Source organism: Macaca thibetana, chromosome 10, assembly GCF_024542745.1.
Source record: "Macaca thibetana thibetana isolate TM-01 chromosome 10, ASM2454274v1, whole genome shotgun sequence".
NCBI classification, from domain to species: Eukaryota; Metazoa; Chordata; class Mammalia; order Primates; family Cercopithecidae; genus Macaca; species Macaca thibetana.
The window spans coordinates 9,329,548-9,352,424 of record NC_065587.1 but is presented as its reverse complement, the minus strand read 5'-3'; the positions used below and the strand labels follow the sequence as shown (position 1 = coordinate 9,352,424).

General features: G+C 52.2%; 2 protein-coding genes across 3 annotated transcripts in view; one reads left to right on the top strand and one right to left on the bottom strand.

Moving 5' to 3' along the window:
• Positions 1-22,877, bottom strand: part of PHF5A (PHD finger protein 5A) — a 132,354-nt gene that overhangs the window by 41,423 nt on the left and 68,054 nt on the right. The gene's annotated exons all lie outside the window — the stretch shown is intronic.
• The window catches only part of ACO2 (aconitase 2), a 297,744-nt gene that overhangs the window by 268,269 nt on the left and 6,598 nt on the right, over positions 1-22,877 (top strand). For both annotated transcript variants that reach the window (XM_050805828.1, XM_050805829.1), the window contains 7 exons: positions 7,169-7,427; positions 11,616-11,708; positions 15,030-15,188; positions 15,420-15,570; positions 17,510-17,614; positions 18,446-18,537; positions 20,121-20,226. In XM_050805828.1, coding sequence (XP_050661785.1) covers positions 7,169-7,427; positions 11,616-11,708; positions 15,030-15,188; positions 15,420-15,570; positions 17,510-17,614; positions 18,446-18,537; positions 20,121-20,226 — 965 coding nt within the window. The remainder of the gene's footprint in view (positions 1-7,168; positions 7,428-11,615; positions 11,709-15,029; positions 15,189-15,419; positions 15,571-17,509; positions 17,615-18,445; positions 18,538-20,120; positions 20,227-22,877) is intronic.

Genomic DNA, 22,877 nt, shown 5'->3' with positions numbered 1-22,877 from the left:
CTCAGGTGATCCACCTGCCTCAGCTTCCCAAAGTGGTGGGATTACAAGTGTGAGCCACTGCACCCAGCTGGAACTATTTTTTTTTTTTTTTTTTGAGATAGGGTCTCACTCTCTTGCCCACACTGGAGTGTAGTGGCATGATCACAGCTCACTGCAACCTCAACCTCCTGGTTTTGAGTGATCCTCCCACCTCGGCCTCCTGAGTACCCGGGACCACAGGTGTGAGCCACCATGCTCGCCTAGTTTTTTTATTTTTTTGTCAAGATGGAGTATCGCCATATTGCCACTGATCTCGAATTCCTGTGCTCAAACTGTTCTCTCACTGTGGCCTCCCAAAGTGCTGGGATTACAGGCGTGAGCCACGGTGCCTGGCCTAAGGTGGGATCTTGAGCATGTCTTTTTTCTGGGCCTCATTTTTCTCACTTGGTAAAATGGCAGTCAGCTCTGCCCTGCAGTCCTGTGTGCCAGGTCCTGGGCTAGATGCTGCCACCAAAAGGATGAATAAGGTACCACAAAGGATGAGGAGTTGGGGCTGGCAATGCACACCAGCCCACACTCCCACACTTGCACTTTGCTCTTCATCAGGCATGAAGGAGACCTGTCATAGAGGTTTGCTTTGATTGATTGGAACTGCAGATTTGCAGGTTTGATTTGATTGATTGAACAATTGCAGACAGGGCTGTGCCCTTGCCTGCCTGGTGGCTTCTTTGATACTGACAATGGTGATCCTGGGAGAGAACAAATCTGAGTCTACCCATTGGGCAGCTGAGGCTCAGCTGGAGAAGGAACCTGCCCACAGCCACGCGGTGCATGAGTGGTGGTGTCTTGTCTTTGTATCCCCCAGTGCTCTAACCACTGCCCCATACTCCCTTTCTCATGCCACTTTGCTTTCTATCTACTGGTATCCCCACTTCAGTTTTAAGGGTAGGGACTTCCTTAATCTGGATCGCCAACAGCCTCCAACACAGCATCATCTAATTATGGTAAAAGACCTATTAATTGTTTGTCAAAGACGGCTGTGACAGAAGAACCCACTTCGTTGTCCAGTCTGGCCTAGGTACTCGACACACATTATTTCTGTTCTCAACAACCCCTGTGAGTTGTTACTCTCCATCTCTGCCCCCCACCATTTTGCAGGTAACAAAATTGAAGGTCAGATTGGGGAAATACCCTAAGGCCATACATGTATTGAATGACTGACCCCACACTCAAGCCCGTGTCTCTCTCACTCCAGTGCCTCCCAGGGCTTGTTCTTGTGGGTTTCTTCTGGGCTTCATGTTAGAATCACCTAGGAAGCTTTAAAAATGATGGACACCTGAGTCCTACTCCCAGCAATTCTGATTCAAGCGGTCTAGGCATTGCTATTCCAAATGTGGTCCGTGGGCCAGCAGCATTGGCATCACCTAGGAGCTTGTTAGAATTCCAGCATCTTAGACCCCACTTCAGACCCACTGAGTCAGAACCGGCCATTTAACAGGATCACCGGGGGCTTGTGTGCCCGTCAAAATGTGAGAAATACTGGCCGGTTCCCCAGCAGGTCCCAGAGTGTAGTCAGGACGAAGAACCACGGTCCCTGTCAATATAGGACCTTGTATTTATTCTTGGAGCTTTCAGACCGCTGCTCGGTGGAAAAGTGATAGATTTTTCTTTAGTCTGTAAAACACTTCCACCTTGCTTTCATCAGGTGTGAAGGAGAACTGTCATAGAGATTTGCTTAGTTGTTGTTTTTGTTTGTTTTTGTTTTAGACTGAGTCTCACTCTGTCACCCATGCTGGAGTGCAGTCGCATAATCTCGGCTCACTGCAGCCTCCACCTCCTGGACTCAAGCGATTGTCCTGCCTCAGCCTCCTAAGTAGCTGGGCTGACAGGTGTGCGTCCCCATGCCCAGCTAATTTTTGTATTTTTAGTAAAGATGGGGTTTCACCATGTTGACCAGGCTGGTCTCGAACTCCTGACTTCAAGTGATCCACCTGCCTCGGCCTCCCAAAGTGCTGGGATTACAGGTGTGAGCCACTGCGCCTGGCATTTTTTTTGTTTTTTTGAGACAGAGTCTCACTCTGTCACCCCCAGGCTGGAGTTCAGTTGCGTGATCTCGGCTCACTGCAAACTCCGCCTCCTGGGTTCATGCCATTCCCCTGCCTCAGCCTCCCAAGTAAGGAGTAGCTAGGACTATAGGCACCCGCCACCATGCCTGGCTAATTTTTTGCATTTTTAGTAGAGATGGGGTTTCACTGTGTTAGCCAAGATGGTCTCGATCTCCTGACCTCGTGATCCGTCCACCTCGGCCTCCCAAAGTGCTGGGATTACAGGCGTGAGCCACCGCGCCCGGCCCTTTTTTGTTTTTTTAATTTATAAAAAAAAAAAAAAATTTAAAAGATGGGGTTGCCCAAGCTGGTCTTGAACTCCTGGGCGCAAGTGATCCTCCTGCCTTTGGCCTCCCAAAGTGTTGGGATTACAGGCCTGAGCCACTGTGCCCAGCAAGAGGTTCGCTTTGAGATAATTGACAGAAGAATATTATTCACCATTTAGTTTTTGCATTAAACAATTAATAATAACAACAAAATACTCTTTAAGGCACTGGGAGTTTTTTAGGTTTTAATTTTATCATTAAAATTGACAACGACAACAATATTTTTCCTTTGCTTATTTTTTTTCCAAACTTGCTCAACCAGAAAAGTCCAATAACTTTTTTTTTCATTTTCGTTTTCTTTTTTTTTTTAAGTCAAATAACTTTTAACATTTTCCAGATTAGTACAGATGAGGATTGTTCTCTGTTTTCTCTTTTTTGTTTGTTTGAAACGGATTCTTGCTGTATTGCCCAGGCTGGACTGCAGTGGTGCGATCTCGGCTCAGTGCAACTTCTGCCTCCCGGGTTCAAGTGATTCTCCTGCTTCAGCCTCACGAGTAGCTGGGATTACAGGCGCCTGCCACCATGTCCAGCTGATTTTTGTATTTTTAGTAGAAACGGGGTTTCACCATGTTAGCCAGGATGGTTTCAATCTCCTGACCTTGTGATCCACCTGCCTCAGCCTCCCAAAGTGCTGGGATGACAGGTGTGAGCCACCACGCCCGGCCTGTTCTCTCTTTTCATTGTTGCCGCAGAGCAGGTCTCAACAAGGTGGGGGGTGGTCAATTTTGTCCCCTAGGGCCCATTTGGTGATGTCTAGAGATATTTTTGGTTGTCATAACTTGGCTGGGGTTGGGGCTTACTGTTACCCAATGGGTGACCAGGAATACTACCAAGCATCCTGCAGCGCACAGGGCAGCCCCACGACAAAATAATCCTCCAGCCCAGACAGGTTCACCGTGCCCTGGCTGCGAAACCCTGACACAGAGAAAGAGGGCAGAGGTGAGGCTATGCTAAAAAGAATTATATTCTAGCCGGGCGTGGTGGCCTATGCCTGTAATCCCAGCACTTTGGGAAGCTGAGGCAGGTGGATCATTTGAGGCCAGGAGTTTGAGACCAGCCTTGCCAACATGGTGAAACCCTGTGTCTACTAAAAATACAAAAAAATTAGTCGGGCATGGTGGCGAGCACCTGTAATCCCAGCTACTCGGCAGGCTGAGGCAGGAGAATTGCTTGAACCCAGGAGGTGGATGTTGCAGTGAGCTGAGACCACGCCACAGCACTCCAGCCAGAGTGGTGTCTCTGGTGACAGAGGAAGAGACTCTGGCTCAAAAAATAAAAATAGAAAAAAAAAATTCTAAGAATTTTTTAGAAGGCCAAGGGACTTGCTGGGGGACTCTTCTTCCACCTTGGGTCGCTGACAGAAGGAGTCTAAGTGTGTTCTTGAGAACTGGATCTGTGTCATCTGGAGAGCAGAGGGACAGATGGACATGAAGACCCATTTTGTCATCTTTAGTTAATCCTCAGGGACATTCAGTGATGAACTCATCCTAAAACTTCAGCATCATTGAGCTTTTTTATATAGCTTCAATCATTTGCTTCCAAGGTCTTGGGTTTTTAAGCCCATTTGTTGTCTCCCTCGGGGCCCAGAAGGAGGGGCTGTGCTGCCTGCAGTGAGTCATTGCCCGTACACCAGTTTTGGCAGTGCTGCCGCATTCGGCGCAGGCCGTACCTCAGGCTAGTGCTATTTTTATTCGTAGAGATGCTCAGAATCACCAGTCTGCTGTTGCCAGCAGATCCAGCACCTTAGAGATTTTTGTGTTTTTTTTTTGAGGTAGGGTCTTGCTGTGTTACCCAGGCTGGAGTGCAGTACAGTGGTTCGATATGGCTCACTGCAGCCTTGACCTTCTGGGGTCAATCCATTCACCACCTCAGCCTTCCAAGTATCTGGGACTATAGGCACATGCCACCATCCATGCCTGGCTTCTTTTTATATTTTTTATAGAGGTGGAGTTTTGCCATGTTGCCCAGGCTAGTCTCGAACTCCTGGACTCAAGTGATCCGTCCGCCTCGGCCTCCCAAAGTGCTACGATGCTGGTCGTAAGCCACCACACCCAGCCGGGAACTCTTACTTTGAAGAGGTTGGGTAAACTTAGGGGTGAGGGACTGGAACCCAGCTTGCAGAAGGAAGTTTCTCTGCCTTCTCAGCATGCATATTGATGATAACAATAACGATAAATGAGAAAGGACGAGGTGGCTCACACCTGTAATTCCAGCTCTTCAGGAAGATCACTTGAGCCCAGGAGTTCAAGACCAGCCTGGTCAATATAATGAGAACCCATTTCTACTAAAACAAAATAAATAAATAAATAAAATTAGCCAGTGTGGTGGTACGTGCCTGTAATCTCAATTACTCAGAGGCTGAGGTGGGAGGATCGCTTGAGCCTGAAAGGTTAGGCTGCAGTGAGCTACAATTGTGCCACTGCACTCCAGCCTGGGTGACAGAGCAAGACCCTGTCTCAAAATAATAATAATAATGAAAATGGAACATTTCACCGTGTACCGGCCCCATTCCAGGTTCCAGGTGTGGAGAGACTGTGTAGATTAGCGTCAGGAGCACAGCTGTAGGGCCACACTGATGCCTCCTCGTGGTCCAGCTGTGCCCCTCGCTGACTTCGCGGTCTGGAGCAAAGCTACTCTGTCTGTCTGTGCTGCAGCTTCCTCATCTGTGCTGTGAGGATAAAATGAGTTTTATACATGAAAATGCTTAGGATAATGCTGAGCTGAAAGTAAATTCTACGATAACGCTGGTCTCTAGTGACAGAAAGCCCACCAGTGGTGGCAAAGGGTTGGGAGGGAGTTACCAAGGGTTGGGGAAACTTGAAGGAGAGATGGATATGGTCCATATCTTGATTGTGGTGCTGGTTTTTACAGGTGTATACAGTGTCAAAACTTAGCAAATTGTGTACCTTAAATATGCAGTTTATTATATGCCAATTATACCTCAATCAAGCGGTTTAAAAATGGAGCGCTATAGAAGTGCAAGCTGTTATCTCATCCCAGCGCAAGCCCTGGACTTTAGAGATGGGCTGGCTGAGCTCACTGATGACAGCAGTTGCTTATCTTGTTAAATAGTGGCTTCAGTAATAGGTCAGGTTTGGGCTTTTTTGTTTGTTTTTATTAGAGACAGCATCTCGCTCTGTTGCTCAAGCTGGAGTGCAGTGGTGTGATCATGGCTCACTGCTGCCTTGATCTCCTGGGCTTAAGTGATCCTCCCCCCTCAGCCTCCTGCATAGCTGGGACTACAGGCACGCATCACGCTGCCTGGCTTTTTTTTTGAGACGGAGTCTCGCTCTTTCGCCCAGGCTGGAGTGCAGTGGCGTGATCTTGGCTCACTGCAAGCTCCGCCTCCCGGGTTCACCCCATTCTCCTGCCTCAGCCTCCCAAGTAGCTGGGACTACAGGCGCCCGCCACCGCACCTGGCTATTTTTTTGTATTTTTAGTAGAGACGGGGTTTTACTGTGTTAGCCAGGATGGTCTTGATCTCCTGACCTCGTGATCCACCCACCTCGGCCTCCCAAAGTGCTGGGATTACAGGTGTGAGCCACTGCGCCCGGCCTCATTCTATTTTTTATAGAGACGTAGTGTCACTCTGTTGCCCAGGCTGATCTTGAACTGGCCTCAAGTGATCCTCCTGCTTTGGTCTCCCAAAGTGCTAAGATTACAGGCGTGAGCCACCACACCAGGCCCCAGGTCAGGGTTTAACTCAGAGCTTCTGATTCCCAGTCTGAAACTTTTTTCTGGGCCTCAAACAATAGGACAGAGACTGTTGGGTGTGGGTCAAACACTGCTCCTCCCTAGGAAGGAAGTCTCAAGCTTGGCCTAGGCTTTGAGAATTCTCGGGGGCAGAGGGTGAGGTCCGACAGGGGCTGTTGTGGCAGGCAGGACGGCTGAGCTGTTGTGTGGGTGCAGCCAGGAGTCAGCGGGAACGTTGAGCCTGGTAGGGAGAGTGGACCCGCACAGAGCTCGGTCTAGATGGGTGGGAGGCTTGGCGGGAGAAGACGGTTGAGTCCTGACAGGACTGGACCCCAGGGCAGGTTTGGATTGCCATTTGGGCTCTGAAGAGGAAGGGAGGGCTAGAGTCTCTGGGGAAATGGGGTCTAGGAAGAGGAGGAGCAGTGAGAGGCCGGTGGCAGTGACCGGGTCTCTGTTCTTGAAAACTGACAGATACTCCTGTCTATGTCCAGAGCTAATGGGCAAAGCTTTCGTGTCATAGTTGGGTAGCCAGGCATCCCAGGCCTGAGGTGTGGAGGGCTGGAGATGGTGGACAGGGGGGACAAGTAAAGGGGATGCTGGTCCTGATTCCCCGTGCCTTAGTGGGGCTGAGGGCACAGAGGGAAGTAGCAAAATCTATCTGTGAACTTGGTCACTCTGCTGAGCCTATTTCTTCTTGGTGGTTTTGTTAAATGGCGAGAATGATGAGATATGCATGTTACAGGGACTTAGTAGATCATAGCAGTTACTATTCTGGGAAAGCCAGGATCCTTTGAAAAGAACCAGCGCTGCCCTCCTGTGATGTCCTTCACTTACTCACCAAGTAATTGTGGAGCACCTAACAAGTGCCAGGTGCTGCGGGAGGTGAGGAGGTGGCACACTGAGCAGGACCCAGCTGTCCCCACCCAAGTGGAACGTGAGGTCCTGAGTTCAGGCTCCCTGACCCTGGCCACTGTTGAGGTTGCCACGTGGACTGAGAGGGAGAGGCAGGGTGGGAGGAGGCCGTGCAGCTGACACCAGGTCACCCTTTTGCTCTTCTCCCACCAGGTTGAACCGGCCGCTGACCCTCTCGGAGAAGATCGTGTATGGACACCTGGATGACCCTGCCGGCCAGGAAATCGAGCGGGGCAAGTCGTACCTGCGGCTTCGGCCGGACCGTGTGGCCATGCAGGATGCGACGGCCCAGATGGCCATGCTGCAGTTCATCAGCAGCGGGCTGCCCAAGGTGGCCGTGCCGTCCACCATCCACTGTGACCATCTGATTGAGGCCCAGCTCGGGGGTGAGAAAGACCTGCGCCGGGCCAAGGTGAGTGGAAGGTGGCCTTGGGGGCGGGCAAGTGGGCAAGACTGGGCGAGAGGCCTCACTCTCACACTGGAGCAAACCAGGGCATTGCCTGCAAATTCTCACAGTTCTTTGGATTGGTCTGCTTTTAAAACTTGAGTTTACTTTTTACTCTTTCTAAAACTACCACTTGCTCATTGTGTTAAAAAATACAGAAGAAGCCCAAAGAAAGTAAAAGTCATCCTTGACTTTCCCACACTACAGGTTCTTTTTCTGTCCTGTTGGAAGATGATTGAATCCTGCCAGGTGCCCTGGAAGGGGCTCTGGAAGGCGTCCCTGTCTGCCTGAGCAGTGAGGGGCGCATCTTAGCACAGTTTGCCAGCATCCCATCTGCACCCACTCCCGCTCTCCTCTGACCTTCCGAGGACCCTGTCCGGGAGGTAGGCCTGCGAGGGTCACTATTTGTACATTTGAGGCGGCAGTGGCACCATACTTGAGTTCTGTAACTACATGAGGGCACGATTAGGGCTCAGCGCTGATCTTGGCTCCCACTCTGGTGCTCTCTCACTGAGGAACCTCCTGTGGGGACCATTCTTCTGTGAGTTTCGCTTAACTACATGGGGGTGGCTGTATGCCACGCCGAAGCTTTTCCCCACCCTTCTATGAAATCGAGTTCCTGCTCCTTCCCCCAGGCTCAGCTTGTGGGAGTCTACTCTTTGTGGCAGCCTACTCTTGGCAACAGCGGGCCACTCTCTCCCAGCTCTGGGCCTCTGCACTCTCCAGCCCCTGCAGTGGGAGTGAACCCCCTCACGGGGAGGGGCGTTGGCAGGAGCTGAATGTTGGCAGAGCTGCGGCCTGTGGGCATGCGATTGAAAGTGCTCTGGCTCCCGGGGTCAGCATGGCTCGGAGCCTCCCAGACCCATGGGAAACACTCAGGGCGGCGCTCTCACTCAGGCCCTCTCTTCTACCCTGGCCCCCTGGTGTGTGTCCTGGCTCCACAGTGGCTCTTTCCACTCAGCTGAAAGGACAGTCCTGCCTGCTGGCTGGCGGTTTCCACATTAGCAGCAACGATGGTGGGGGTAACGTTACAGGAGCTCCCACAGTGCCGGGAGCTGCACATGGCCAGGAACGTGGGTCCTCTTCAGCCCTGGGGACAGCTGCCCACAGCAGGGCCACTGCCTTCAGGGGCTGGCCCTCTGCTTGCTTTATGGGCTCAGAGTCAACCTTCTGGAGATGAGATTCACGGTCATAGGATTCAGAGCTCATTCCCTCATGCATTCAACAAACTGAACATTCTTCATGTGTGCCAGGCACTGGGCTAGGTACTGAGGTTCAGTGTGTTCAAGTCAGGCAGGGGCCCTGCCTTCAGGGATCTGCTTGGAGGGGTGGATGCTACACAGTGGCCGAGGTGGGTGACTGCAGATCTGGGTGTGTGTTAGGAAGAGAAAGCGCAGGACTTGGTCAGTGTAAAAAGAGGCCTAATTTAGATGCTGGGGGAAAGAGATAGAAAGCGCAGGACTCGGTCAGTGTAAAAAGAGGCCTAATTTAGATGCTGGGGGAAAGAGAGAGCTTCTTTGAGGATGTGACAGATAACCTGAGGACTGAACATATGAGTTGCATTGACTGGAGCAAGAACATGCTAGAAAGAACAGCATTTGCAAAGGCCCTGGGGCAGGAAGGAACTTGATGCTTTTGTGGCAGTGAGAGGGGGACTGTAGTGCTGGAGCTCTCTGCGTTTGGAAGAGCGGGTGGTGTGAAGTGGGCAGGGGCAGCCAGGGACTTGAGGGCTCTGAGAAGGGCTGTGGTCACCATCCTCAGAGTCCTAGAATGGTTTAAGCAGGGAAAGAATATGGTCTCTTTTTTTTGAGACAGAGTCTTCTTGCTCTACCCCCAGGTTGGAGTGCAGTGACGCAATCTCGGCTCACTACAGTCTCAGCTCACTATAACCTCTGCCTCCTGGGTTCAAGCGATTCTCATGCCTTAGCTTCCCGAGTAGCTGGAATTACAGGCACCCACCACCATACCCAGCTAATTTTCATATTTTTAGTAGAGACAGGGTTTCACCATGTTGGCCAGGCTGGTTTCAAACTCCTGACATCAGGTGATCCACCCACCTCGGCCTCCCAGAGTGCTGGGATTACAGGTGTGAGCCACCACGCCTGGCCTAGAATATGGTCATCTTTACATGTATTTGTAAAGTGTCCCTCTGGCTAGGGCTCAGAGAGGCAGTGACCTGTTTAAGGTAACAGAATCAGAGAGGGATCCAGGCTGAGTCCAGGCCGAGACTCTGGCACCAGTCTGGGGTCCTCCCACACCCCTTCCTCACACTCAACACAGACGTATAGGCACATGTGCCCAGACACAACCACAGCCTTCTGTCCTGGATACCAGTTTCATAAGTGACTGATTTGTAAATGAAAAAGCCGGTGTATTAATTATTAATTGGAAAGAGACTGCTCTGGAAACCCACGTTCTTTGCCATTCTCTTATCTGGGGGAGCCCAGTGGGCTTTCAGAGGACGTACACTGGTCTGGAGTTTCAGTGAAGGGGTGTGTGGTTTGAGTGTATCTTGTCAAGGGTCTGAGGGCGCTGGCTGGGGTCCCTTCTCAGAAGCATGGCTCTCCCATGCCAGAGGCTGGCAGGTCCCATTTCCTAGTTCCCCCTTTGAGGCTCAGTAGAGTCCACTAGAGTCCCACCCTTTTGTCACTGGGGTCAGTCTCACTTGTCCAGGGACCTCCCATGTCTTCCAGATAAATCCTGGCCTCACATCTACCGTGCAGTGGGCCCTTCCCTGTCCCCCAAGGAAGCTTCCTTCGGATTACAGGCAGGATGGCTACAGCCCGTGTCATCATTTCCTTTTGCTGAAACCTCCTTTTCAGAACAGTGGTCCATTCGACAGCCTTCCATTTGGGCCCATGAAACACATTAGCAAGAATTCAGCACTTCTGACAGCCGGACCCCAGTCCAGGGGGCTCGCTCAGGTGTTGCCTAAGTCTGGGATCTCCAGCAAGTTATTCCAAAAAAAGCCTCGGGGGGTTTTGTTTTGGTTTGTTTTGTTCGTGAGACGAGTCTCACTCTGTCGCCCCAGGCTGGAGTGCAGTGGCGAGATCTCGGCTCACTGCAAGCTCCGCCTCCCAGGTTGATGTTATTCTGCTGCCTCAGCCTCCCGAATAGCTGGGACTACAGGCACCCGCCACTACGCCCAGCTAATTTTTTGTATTTTTTAGTAGAGACGGGGTTTCACTGTGTTAGCCAGGATGATCTCGATCTCCTAACCTCGTGATCTGCCCGCCTCGGCCTCCCAGAGTGCTGGGATTACAGGCGTGAGCCACCGCGCCAGGCCTGTTTTGTTTTTTTGAGACAAGGTTTTGCCCTGTCACTCAGGCAGGAGTATAATGGTGCAATCTCAGCTCATTGCAGCCTTGAACTCCTGGGCTCAAGTGATCCTCCTGCCTCGGCCCCCAGGTAGCTGGGACCACAGGTGCACAGCTAATTTTTATTTATTTTATTTTTATTTTTATTTGTTGAGACAGAGTCTCGCTGTCTCCTAGGCTGGAATGCAATGGCACGATCTTGGCTTACTGCACCCTTTGTCTCCCAGGTTCAACCAATTCTCGTGCCTCAGCCTCCCGAGTAATTGGACTTACAGGTGTGCGCTATCACGCCTGGCTAATTTTTGTATTTTTAGTAGAGAGAGGGTTTTGCCATGTTGCCCAGGCTGGTCTTGAACTCCTGACCTCAAGTGATCTACCTGCCTCAGCCTCCCAAAGTGTTGGGATTACAGGCGTGAGCCACCATGCCCGGCCACTGCGCCTAGGCCAGGGCCTGCCTCTGCACTGTTGGCCTCGGCTGGGGACTTGAGTGCCACAGGGACTCTTGGCAATTATTTAGACCAGTCCCTTCTCCAGATAAGGAAACTGAGACCCAGACTAGGGCAGGGACTTGTTCCAGACCCACCACCCTGGCCAGGTGTCACAGAACTGGGGCTCCATCTCTGCTCCCCCGTCTTTCTCTCTGGCACTGCTAGTGGAGACTGGGCCAACATCCAAGCTCTTTGAAATTATTTTTAGAAGGTCTCTAAGAGAGGGCCTGTCTCCAGTGCCAGCATTTCAGAGTCAGAAGGGGGAGGCTAGTGGGGTGGGGAGGGCTTGGTGAGGGTCACGTGGACACAAACCATGTTGCTCACACCCGATTATTGATTTGTCTCAATAGGACATCAACCAGGAAGTTTATAATTTCCTGGCAACTGCAGGTGCCAAATATGGCGTGGGCTTCTGGAAGCCTGGATCTGGAATCATTCACCAGGTAAAGCTGGGCTCAGCCTGCTGTCCCAAGAGCCCAAGCCAGAGAGTATGTTCCAGGCCTATGGGGGCAGCGGGCTCGAGGCCCAGGGGGGCTGAGGGGAACTGGATGACATCTCCATCAGCTCTTATGGTCTTCCTCCTTTGTTTTGAAACTGATTTTCATTATGTCATTATACGTTCTCATTTTCTGGGTGAGAAGTTAAAATAATCCCTCCTAACCACCCAGGTAACCAGCATGTTAAGTGCGACATGTTTCTTTCCACATTGTCTTCTGGGCGTGTATTCAAGCATCTCTATTCCTGTAAACTCTCATACAGAACATGGTATTATTTTGTTTTTTTTCACAAGTGTCACCCCTTGTGGCATGCATCGCTGACATTTGATGAACCCATACTGTGTGTCAGGTACTAGGCTGAGCACTTGAAAGAAAGATATTCGCCATGCCCTGTGAGGTAGGTGCTTTTACTATCCACACCCTACAGAGGAGGCAGCTGAGGCACAGAGGGACAGCTAGCTGGCCGACTGTGGAGCCAGGACCCGTGGGCAGGAGGGCTGGCCTGGAGCAAGTGCCCCGTGCCACCGTGCTGCTCTGCCACCTTCCTCACCCCCCGAGCTCTTTCTGCTTCTGCACGTGGCGCGCTCCTCGGATTCGTTTTGGCTCCCTCATGGTGTTCTGTAGAGTGGAGGTACCATAGGTCATGTGGCCATGTCAGCCAGGGACTCTTCTGAGGTGTCCCAAGGATGGGTCTTCTTTTGGTGGACAGTTTCATCTCTGGAAGTGCAAGTGTGAACATGTATATCCTGGGGAGGTAGGTGCTTCCCTTTCTTCCAAGGGCACTGTTAAAGACCACTGACCTGGTTTGTGTTCATTTCCATCCACCCTGTATGTATGAAACCTGCCTCTTCGCACCTTTGCAAAGTGACCCTTCCCCCCACCTCATCACAGACCTCACTGTCCGGGCCTCCTCAGGGTGTGCTGAGCAGGCTGTAATCTGACCCCGCATGGGGCCCCAGCACTGCCCTGCTCTGAAACCAGAGCCAGCAGGGGATCACTCCTCTGCCCTACCCAACCGTCACTCTTGCCAGGAAGGGGCTACCTGGGAATGGCCATTCGCAGCGGCCTGTGGGGACTAGAAAGCCCTTCTCTGCAGCAGGGTTAGGGAGTCAGGCGGACCCAGCCTTGGCTTTCTGTTAGGGGCGCTGCAATGCAGGTGTCTCCCTTTCTACCTCAGTACAAATGCCAGACCTTTATGGCAGCTCCTGGGCCAAAGTTTGGAACCGTGAGTGATGGCAGCTCACACCTGCCACCGGCTGGCTAAGTGTACAGCCTCATGTGTTTGTTTCTTTAAAAAGAAAATGCCCAGGGGCCATGGGAGTACTTTGCAGCTTTACTTTTCTTCCTGCCTTGATGTCACGTCATCAGCAGCCTCAGTCCACTAGGTCCAACCCAAACCTGAACCCCTTTCCCTCCGAGGAGTGCTCTGGCCCTACTTGGCCCGCAGACCTTCCTCCACATCACAGCTTTCTGGTTCCTCTGTGGAGCCTCCCCGGCCCTTCCCGTGCCTGGCACAGTGGCTTCCAGTGGGATCCTCTGTGGGATCTCTTCACATTATGTTCCCAGCATGTGCCAAGTGCTTTCTGCACTGGATCTTGTGCTGTGTGGGGACAGGGACTGTGGCTTACTTATTCCTCTCTAGCTCTGGGTTTGGGACCAGGTCAGTACAGAATAGGTCCTTAATGTACATGTGTGTGGTGTGGATGCACGGCTGAATTTCCAGGTGTAGTTCTAGGCATTAGTCCTTCTTCCCAGCCACAGACTGGGGAGCTCACTGTCACGGCCAGCGTCATTGTGACACCTTCTGCAGTCCTCATGTCTGCCTGACCTCTCCTCCGATGGGGACCACATGTGTCTACACCGTGTAGACACCCCGAATTCTGTGTGCCCAGCCTTCATGGATCCAGCTTTTACAACCTTGAGGCTCTTTAGGGATGTACTAGTCTTAAATCCTTGTACATGGCAGCAGCAGTTCTTCGCAGCCAGGTCTTCCCTCTGCATCCCCAAGAGACAAGACCCTTTGCACCTTAGAGTCTGCTGGGCAGATCTTGGCCTGAGGCAGAGGCCCTGGGGTTTCTGTAAGATGTCTGGGAGCACTGGTGGGTCCTAAGAGTTCACAGAGCCTCTCAGACCTCTCATCTTATGTGTTCTTCCCCACATCCATGGGTGGGGCACTAACTCCATCTGACAGATTAGCGGCAGAACCTCAGGTGAAGGCTTTTGCTTTCTGCAAAAGATATTCTGCAAAACAATAAATAAAAATGTCGCCTCCCCCAGGCACTATTCCATGCCTCATGGACAGGATCTCATCCAGTCATTAGTGATGCAATGATGTGAGCACGATTGTTAGCTATTTTTTGATAGGGAAGCTGAGCTCGGAGAGGTGAAGTGACTTGTCCAAGGTCCCACAATAACTAGTACATGGTAGGGCCAGACCTCAGACCCCCGCACAGGATGCCTGGCTCAGGGCTTGCCCGGCAGTGTCCTGCAGCTTCAGGGGGCTGGTGCCTCAGAGGTGCCTGGGTGCCTGGGCCACACTCATTTGTTGACCCTATACCTCTGCTGCCTTTCTTATCAAATGTTTTGGGGGAAGTGCTCCCCCAGCTGGGAGGAGCGCCTCAGTGAAGGGAGTACTGTGATATGGGACAGGTGATGAGGCAGGGTGGCGTTGTCCCTTGAGCAAGTCACAGGGGTTCTCAGAGCCACCTCCAGATGCTGAAGTGGACGAGGCATCACCTATTCTTTGCAGTTGAGGAAAAATTAATAGCTTTGTGCACCCACTGGGGCCCCAGGACTTCTTCCTCAGGGATCTTGTGGGGCTGGAGTCAGCTCCTGGAAGAATCGCTCACCCCGATGAGAAGCCAGGTGGGGACTCTCCATACCCAGGATGAGGCCGGGCCTGGGCCCATCACAGAACAGTTTCTCTGGTTCTTGTCACATCCTGGGGTCATGGTGGTGTGGGTGTTTGGTTACTGTGCTACAAATGAGGAAACTGAGGCATGGGGCAGCATTCAAAGGCCCAGGCCATATAGCAGGAACTATCGGAGCTACTCAAGAGCCCAGGCCACCTGTCTCCCAAGGCTCTGACTCTTCTTAGCCACCCTGGAGACCGTCTGGATTAAACGGGGCTGCTTCCACCAGTCTATCCTGGGAGAGTGGCTGGGCGTGGTCGGGAGGCCCAGGGTCAATGGGGCCGTTTTGTATTTTGGGCCCCATCTCCATTCTCGGCTGAGGGCTTCAATATTAACATCTTGGATTATTTTTCAGATTATTCTGGAAAACTATGCATACCCTGGGGTTCTTCTGATTGGCACTGACTCCCACACCCCCAATGGTGGCGGCCTGGGGGGCATCTGCATTGGAGTTGGGGGTGCCGATGCTGTGGATGTTATGGCTGGGATCCCCTGGGAGCTGAAGTGTCCCAAGGTGAGGGTGGGGAGGGACTCATTCTGGGCTGGATTCGGGGCGGTGGTTGGTGGGGATGAACAGGAGACGATGGGACCCAGGAGGAAAAAGGGAACAAGTCAAACTCGAATCTTCTGGGAGGGAGGCAGAGACCAGTAAGCAGCAATGGGAATGGCAGCGGGCCCATCCTGACTTTGTGGCTGGCACAGGCACACAGGGCCTCTGACAGCCGCCTCACCCCCTCCTGTCCAGGTGATTGGCGTGAAGCTGACAGGCTCCCTCTCTGGTTGGACCTCACCCAAAGATGTGATCCTGAAGGTGGCAGGCATCCTCACGGTGAAAGGTGGCACAGGTGCAATCGTGGAATACCACGGGCCTGGTGTAGACTCCATCTCCTGCACTGGTGAGGAAGGCGGCCAGGCGACGTGGCCCCTACCCTGTGCTGGGCCTCATGGGTCTCCAGTTGGGAGTAGAAGCAATGAATGGCCTTCCCTTGAGAATCTGTCTCTTCCGTCTGGGGACTTGGAATAGACAGAGGTAGAAGGAAAATTGGAGACAGCATTAGAGATTGTCTAGTCCACACCCTCATTAAACAGATGAAGAGACTGAGACCCCCGTCAAGGCTGCCAGTAACTTCCTGTGGCCACACACAGTTAGGAACCAAGTCAGCTTCTGCGACTGGGCCCAGGCCATAGCACTAGGCCACCTTGGGTGATCTAGACGAATCCAGAGAGGACAGAGGCAGTGGTGGGAATGGGCAGAGCCAGGGCTTCATTCATGAAGCAGCTGCAGGCCCACATTCTCCCTTGGCTGAAGTTTGAGCCTCACACACCTCCCTTGGATTAGAGATTGGTGCCTGTCAGCCTCCAAGACCAGGTGGGAGCCGGCTGCTCCCTGCCTGTCAGTCCTGGTGACCTGTCCTCGATGCCTGGCCCTTAGAAATCCAGGGAGACTTGCAACAGTCCAGACTTCCCAGCTGCCTGCCTGGGCTCCCTGGCAGCCCTGCAGAACTCTGGTTCCCCTGCAGTGATGGGCTCGCTCCCGCCACGGGACTGCTCAGCCGGGAAGTTGGTAACAGGCCCCTACCTCCATCCTAGTGGCTCCTGAGGCAGGGGGCCTGGTAGCAGCTGGGGTACCTGTGAGCCCCACCAGTTCTGTGACGCTTTGTGGTCCAGACAGTGTGTATCATTTCAGTTTTGTTTCTGTTTTTGTTTTTTGGGACGGAGTCTCACTCTGTCGCCCAGGCTGGAATGCAGTGGTACAATCTCGGCTCACTGCAATCTCTACCTCCCGGGTTCAAGCGATTCTCTGGTCTCAGCCTCCTGAGTAGCTGGGATTACAGGCGTGTATCATGATGCCCAGCTAATTTTTTTGTATTGTTTTGTTTTGTTTTGTTTTGAGCCGGAGTCTTGCTGTGTCACCAGGCTGGAGTGCAGTGGCGCGATCTCGGCTCACTGCAACCTCCGCCTCCCAGGTTCAAGCGATTCTCCTGCCTCAGCCTCCCAAGTAGCTGGGACTACAGGTGCATGCCGCCACACCCTGCTAATTTTTGTATTTTTAGTAGAGACGGGGTTTCACCATGTTGGCTAGGATGGTCTCAATCTCTTGACCTCGTGATCTGCCCACCTTGGCCTCCCAAAGTGCTGGGATTACAGATGTGAGCCACCTCGCCCAGCCTGTTTTTTTTCTTGTTGTTGTTGTTTTTGTTTTTTGTTTTTTGTTTTTTTTTTTTAAGAAGAGACGGGGTTTCACCATGTTGGCCAGGCTGGTCTCAAACTCCTGACCTCAGGTGATCCGTCCGCCTCGGCCTCCATCACTGGAAAACTTGAGACACAGAAAAATGTCTCCAGCATGGTATGGCTGAAGGAGGGCGGGCCACCAGGCAAACAGACCGAGACCCGAATGCCAGCATCTTCCTTTATGTGCTTTATGGCATGACCTTGAATCTCTGAGCCAGTTCCTCCTCTGCCAAAAAGAATAGCAACTGGGCAGTGTCTGGCCAGGTCAGCCTTCAGTACGTGGTGTCTGTCTGGTCTCTTGAGTGACAGGCCCCAAACTTGTAGCTCAGTGTGTGGGGGCTGAATCTTCACTTGAGTCCTCTTCACTCTACCCAGCAGCCGTCCTGAGCTGGGGCCCTGAGCTCTGGTCCCCATGGCCTCCCCTCACTGGCCCAGGTTTTTACCCAGGGCCTCAAGGAATGAGTCGGCCCGCTGTCACCACATCTCTCTCAGTGGGGAGAAGTGATGCAGCTCCCTGGTGTGAAGATGCGGGTGGCCGTGTAGCAGGTGCATGGGACCGTGGCCTGACCACCAGCCAATGCCCAGAGCTCTTTTGCTCCACAGGCATGGCGACAATCTGCAACATGGGCGCAGAAATTGGGGCCACCACTTCCGTGTTCCCTTACAACCACCGGATGAAGAAGTACCTGAGCAAGACTGGCCGGGCAGGTGAGCTGGCGGGGGCAGGCCCGTGTAGGTGGGACAGTCACATGCCTGCTCCTCCCCAAGACAGAGCTACGCCTTTCCCTGTAGGGCAGGGGCCCTTAACCCAGTGTCTCCAGACAGGCGTCTGAGGCTCTGAGAAAGCCCTGAAGAGGTGCGATATGTTTCTGAGTGTCTGGAGCTCTCTCCAGCTTCTAAAGGGCCTGGTGTCTGAGTTCAAGATAGCCCCACCTCAGGATGGGAATTTCATTTTCCCTGGAAGGTGGCTGAATGCCCGCCCTTCTCGGGCTGGTCCCTGCTGTCCACTACAGGAAGCTCCGGAAATGACAGGGATCACTTCTGTTGATAATTCCTGACCTAACGGGAACATCTGGAAGGAGAACCACCTTCCCAGCCTCCCCTGACAACTTCCTGAGGCTCTAGCTTGGCTTCTTTGGAGCTCAGAGGGCACTGGCACCTGTGAAGGGTGGTGCGTGGGGGCAGTGAACGAGGAGCCAGAGACCAGGGCCCATGGGGAGACCCGTAAGCACGTGGAATCCTTGGAAGGCCCTTCCCTTAATGAGTGACTGCTTCTTCAAAACCCAGCTCTTCACTTCTAGGACACCCTCCCCGGCTCTGAACCTTCGCTGCTGCTCCTCCTTTGTGTCACCGTGTCCCTGACAGCTCCTGCACTAGGGTGTGAGCTCTGTAAGGGCAGGGACAGCAGCCTTGCTTTCTTCATTGGCCTAGTCAGCGCCCAGGGCCTGGTGTGTGGCAGGTGTTCAGGTGGGTGGTGAGTGAACGCTCAAGAACAGTTTCTGTTTCACGTGCTCCATCCCCGTCCCTTGTTGATTTCAGACATTGCCAATCTAGCTGATGAATTCAAGGATCACCTGGTGCCTGACCCTGGCTGCCATTATGACCAACTAATTGAAGTTAACCTCAGTGAGGTGAGGAGACAATTGGGTTCAAGAAGTTTCTTAGAGTAGGGGGGAGCAGGGCGGGTCCTGCCTAAATACTGAGGGCCGGGCGGTGGTTCACACTTGTAATCCCAGCACTTTGGGAGGCCAAGGCGCGTGGGTCAGTTGAGGTCAGCAGTTCCAGAACAGCCTGTCCAACATGGTGAAACCCTGTCTCTACTAAAAAAAAAAAAAAAAAAAAAATACAAAAATTAGCTGGGCGTAGTGCCATGTGCCTGTAATCCCAGCTATTCAGGAGGCTGAGGCAGAAGAATCACTTGAACCCGGGACACAGAGGTTGCAGTCAGCTGAGATTGCACCACTGCACTCCAGTCTGGGTGACAGAGCGACACTGTCTCAAAAAAAAAAAAAAAAGCAAGTCATCTCAGTGACTCGTGGGTCCCTGGGTGCCCAGTGTTCCTGCAAACTGCTTCCTGAAGCAGGCTGGAGTGAGGGGTGGGGAGGGGGGGGACACAGCCACAGGGAGAGCAGAGGTAGTTCTGGCCGCTGAACCAGAAGCGAATGTCAGTTTGCCACCAGCTCAGCTTTAGCAGAAGCCAAGGTTTCACCCTGAAGGGTTTTTGTTATCTGAGTTCAGAGGCACCCTGAGACCCACAGATCAGAGCACATGTTTGCAGAGCCAGAGGAAGGGCAGGCCGGAGGATCCCGTCTGCAGGAGTTCACACCTCGGCTCTGCCACTTAAGTTTCGTGGCCTCGATCACATATGTGGCCTCTGTGGGCCCCTTGCCCCATCACATGTGGAACCTGCAACAGTCGTGAGGATTGAATGAATTCACGTAACTAACACTGATGGAGGTTTACTGCATGCTGGGCACACAGCTGAGTGCCTCGCATTTACTGATGATTATGACATGTAAAGCATCTGGCCTTAAGTCCGTTTTTGTCATAAGATTTCAAAAGTGGCCAGGCAAGGTGACTCATGCCTGTAATCCCAGCACTTTGGGAGGCCGAGGTGTGTGGATCACGAGGTCAGGAGATTGAGACCCTCCTGGCAAACACGATGAAACCCTGTCTCTACTAAAAAAAATACAAAAAAAATTAGCCAGGTGTGCTGGCAGGCACCTGTAATCCCAGCTACTCGGGACGCTGATGCAGGAGAATGGTGTAAACCCGGGAGGTAGAGGCTGCAGTGAGCCGAGATCGCACACTGCACTCCAGCCCGGGCGACAGAGTGAGACTCCGTCTCAAAAAAAAAAAAAGATTCCAAAAGCAACATTGAATGGGAGATAATGAACTTAGGAGGACGACAGCCTTGATTCATTCCATTCCTCTGCTGTCTCCTAGCTGTGTGACCTCGAGCACAGCATGTCACTTCTAAGCTTCAGGTCCTTTATCTGCAGAGCAGAGCTGAGCCCAGCCTTGCAGGGCTGGAGGGAGCCCAGGAACGAGTGTGTGCAGACCCAACTGCTCAGGTCTTCCCTGTGATGAGGTTTCAGTCAAGAGAAAGTTGTTGGCCTCTCAACTTTGGGGACGTGGTGAAGCAGTGAAAGAGGCTGGCCCCGCTTCAAGCTTTCTTCCCTCCTCTCTTTTCCTTGCATGTTTGTTTCTTCAGCTGAAGCCACACATCAATGGGCCCTTCACCCCTGACCTGGCTCACCCTGTGGCAGAAGTGGGCAAGGTGGCAGAGAAGGAAGGATGGCCTCTGGACATCCGAGTGGGTGAGCACCTTCCACCCCATCTGTTTAGCAGGTCTCAGGGCCAGTGGCTCTGCCCAGAGCTGTAGACAATCACCTATGCCTACTGTGTGGCACTTGCTAAGGTGGGCAGTTTCTGAGATGGGTTTAGTATTGAGAAATTATTTTTTCGGCGGGGGTAGTGGCTCATGCTTGAAATCCCAGCATTTCGGGAGGCCAAGGCAGGTGGATTACTTGAGTCTAGGAGTTCAAGACCAGCCTGGGCAACATGGAAAAACCCTGTCTCTTAAAAGAAAATGCGGCCGGGCGCGGTGGCTCAAGCCTGTAATCCCAGCACTTTGGGAGGCCGAGACGGGCGGATCACGAGGTCAGGAGATCGAGACCATCCTGGCTAACACGGTGAAACCCCGTCTCTACTAAAAAAAAAATACAAAAAACTAGCCGGGCGAGGTGGCGGGCGCCTGTAGTCCCAGCTACACAGGAGGCTGAGGCAGGAGAATGGCGTAAACCCGGGAGGCAGAGCTTGCAGTGAGCTGAGATCCGGCCACTGCGCTCCAGCCCCGGCGACAGAGCGAGACTCCGTCTCAAAAAAAAAAAAGAAAAAAAAAAGAAAATGCAAAAATTGGCCGGGCACGGTGGCTCACACCTGTAATCCCAGCACTTTGGGAGGCCGAGGCGGGTGGATCAAGAGGTCAGGAGATTGAGAGCATCCTGGCTAAAACACGGTGAAACCCATCTCTACTAAAAATACAAAAAATTAGCTGGGGGTGGTGGCACATGCCTGTAGTCTCAGCCACTCGGGAGGCTGAGGCAGGAGAATCGCTTGAACCCGGGAGGCAGAATTTGCAATGAGCCGAGATCGTACCACTGCATCCCAGCCTGGGCAACAGAGCGAGACTCCGTATTAAAAAAAAAAAAGAAAGAAAATTGGCCCAGTGTGGAGTCGCATGCCTATAGTCCAAGGTACTCAGGAGGCAAAGGTGGGAGGATCACTTGAGTCCTGGAGGTCCAGGCTGTAGTGAGCCGAGATGGTACCACTGCATTCCAGCCTGGGCAATAGAGCCAGACTCAAAACTCCAGACTCAGGCAACAGAGCCTGTCTCCAAAAAAAAAAAAAAAAAGAAAAGTTACTTTTTTTTGGCAGAAAAGAAAAATATGTTTATTGTAGAGAATATTCACAATCAAGAGGAATTTTTAAAACTCCTAATCTTAACCCCCAGCCAGGAGCAAGCTCTTAGGAGCTCTTGGAGAGGTGTGCCGTGTTTCTGTGTATTGTGTGCATAGATTTCTCTGTTTTACATTTTACATCACCCTTGCTGCTTCATGTGACTTTTCATGCTTTACACATGCAGACACCCTGGCATGCCAGTCACTGGCATCTGCTGCTGCTGCTGGGTACAGTGTGGCTGTGAAGCACATGGAGCCTGGAGCCAGATGGCCTGGGCTTGAATCCTGGCTCTGCCACCTAATAGCTGAGTGACCCTGAGCAAACTTCTTCACTGTCAGTGTGTGGGTCCCCATGTGTAAAACAGGAGTCGTGATCGTACTGACACCTTGAAGGTGGTGTTGGGCCTATTGCTGCTATCACCAGTGAAAAAAATAAATAAAAAATACAGTTGTCGCTGGGCGCGGTGGCTCATGCCTGTAATCCCACCACTTTGGGAGGCCGAGGCAGGTGGATCATGACGTCAGGAAATCAAGACCATCCTGGCTAACACGGTGAAACCCCATCTCTACTAAAAATACAAAAAATTAGCCGGGCATGTTGGCGGGTGCCTGTAGTCCCAGCTGCTGGGGAGGCTGAGGCAGGAGAATGGCGTGAACCCAGGAGGTGGAGCTTGCAGTGAGCCAACATCGCGCCACTGCACTCCAGCCTGGGCGACAGAGCGAGACTCTGTCTCAAGGAAAAAAAAAAAAGGGGGGGGAAAGTAAATTACTGAATTAATAAAAGAAACTATCCTGGCTGGTTGCATTGGCTTTCCCCTGTAATCCCAACACTTTTTGGTGGTGGTGGTTTTTGTTTTTTTGTTTGTTTGTTTGTTTTTTGAGACAGAGTCTTGCTCTGTCACCCAGGCTGGAGTACAGGTGGTGTGATCTCGGCTCACTGCAGCCTCTGCCTCCCAGGTTTAAGCAATCCTCCTGCCTCAGCCTTTCGTGTAGCTGAGATTACAGGTGCCTGCCACCACTCCTGGCTAATTTTTGTATTTTTAGTAGAGATGGGGTTTCACCATGTTGGCCAGGCTAGTCTGGAACTCCTGACCTGAAGTGATCCACCTGCCTTGGCCTCTCAAAGTTCTGGGATTACAGGCATGAGCCATTGCGCCCGGCCAATCCCAACATTTTGAGAGGCTGAGGCAGGAGGATCATTTGATCCCAGGAGTTCAAGACGAGCCGTGGCAACATGGTTGAGACTTCGTCTCTACAAAAAAAAATATTTTAATTAGCCAGGTGTGGTGTTACTCACCTGTTGGTCCCAGCTACTCAGGATATTGAGGCAGGAGGAGTTGCTTGAGCCCCAGGAGTTAGAGACTGCAGTAAGTAAGCCATGACTGCGCCCTTGCACTCCAGCCTGGGTGACAGAGCAAGACCCTGTCTCAAAAAAAAAAAAAAAAAAAGAAACTGTACACACAATGCGATGTTACTCAGTTTTTATAGACTTTAAAAAGAACTCTTAT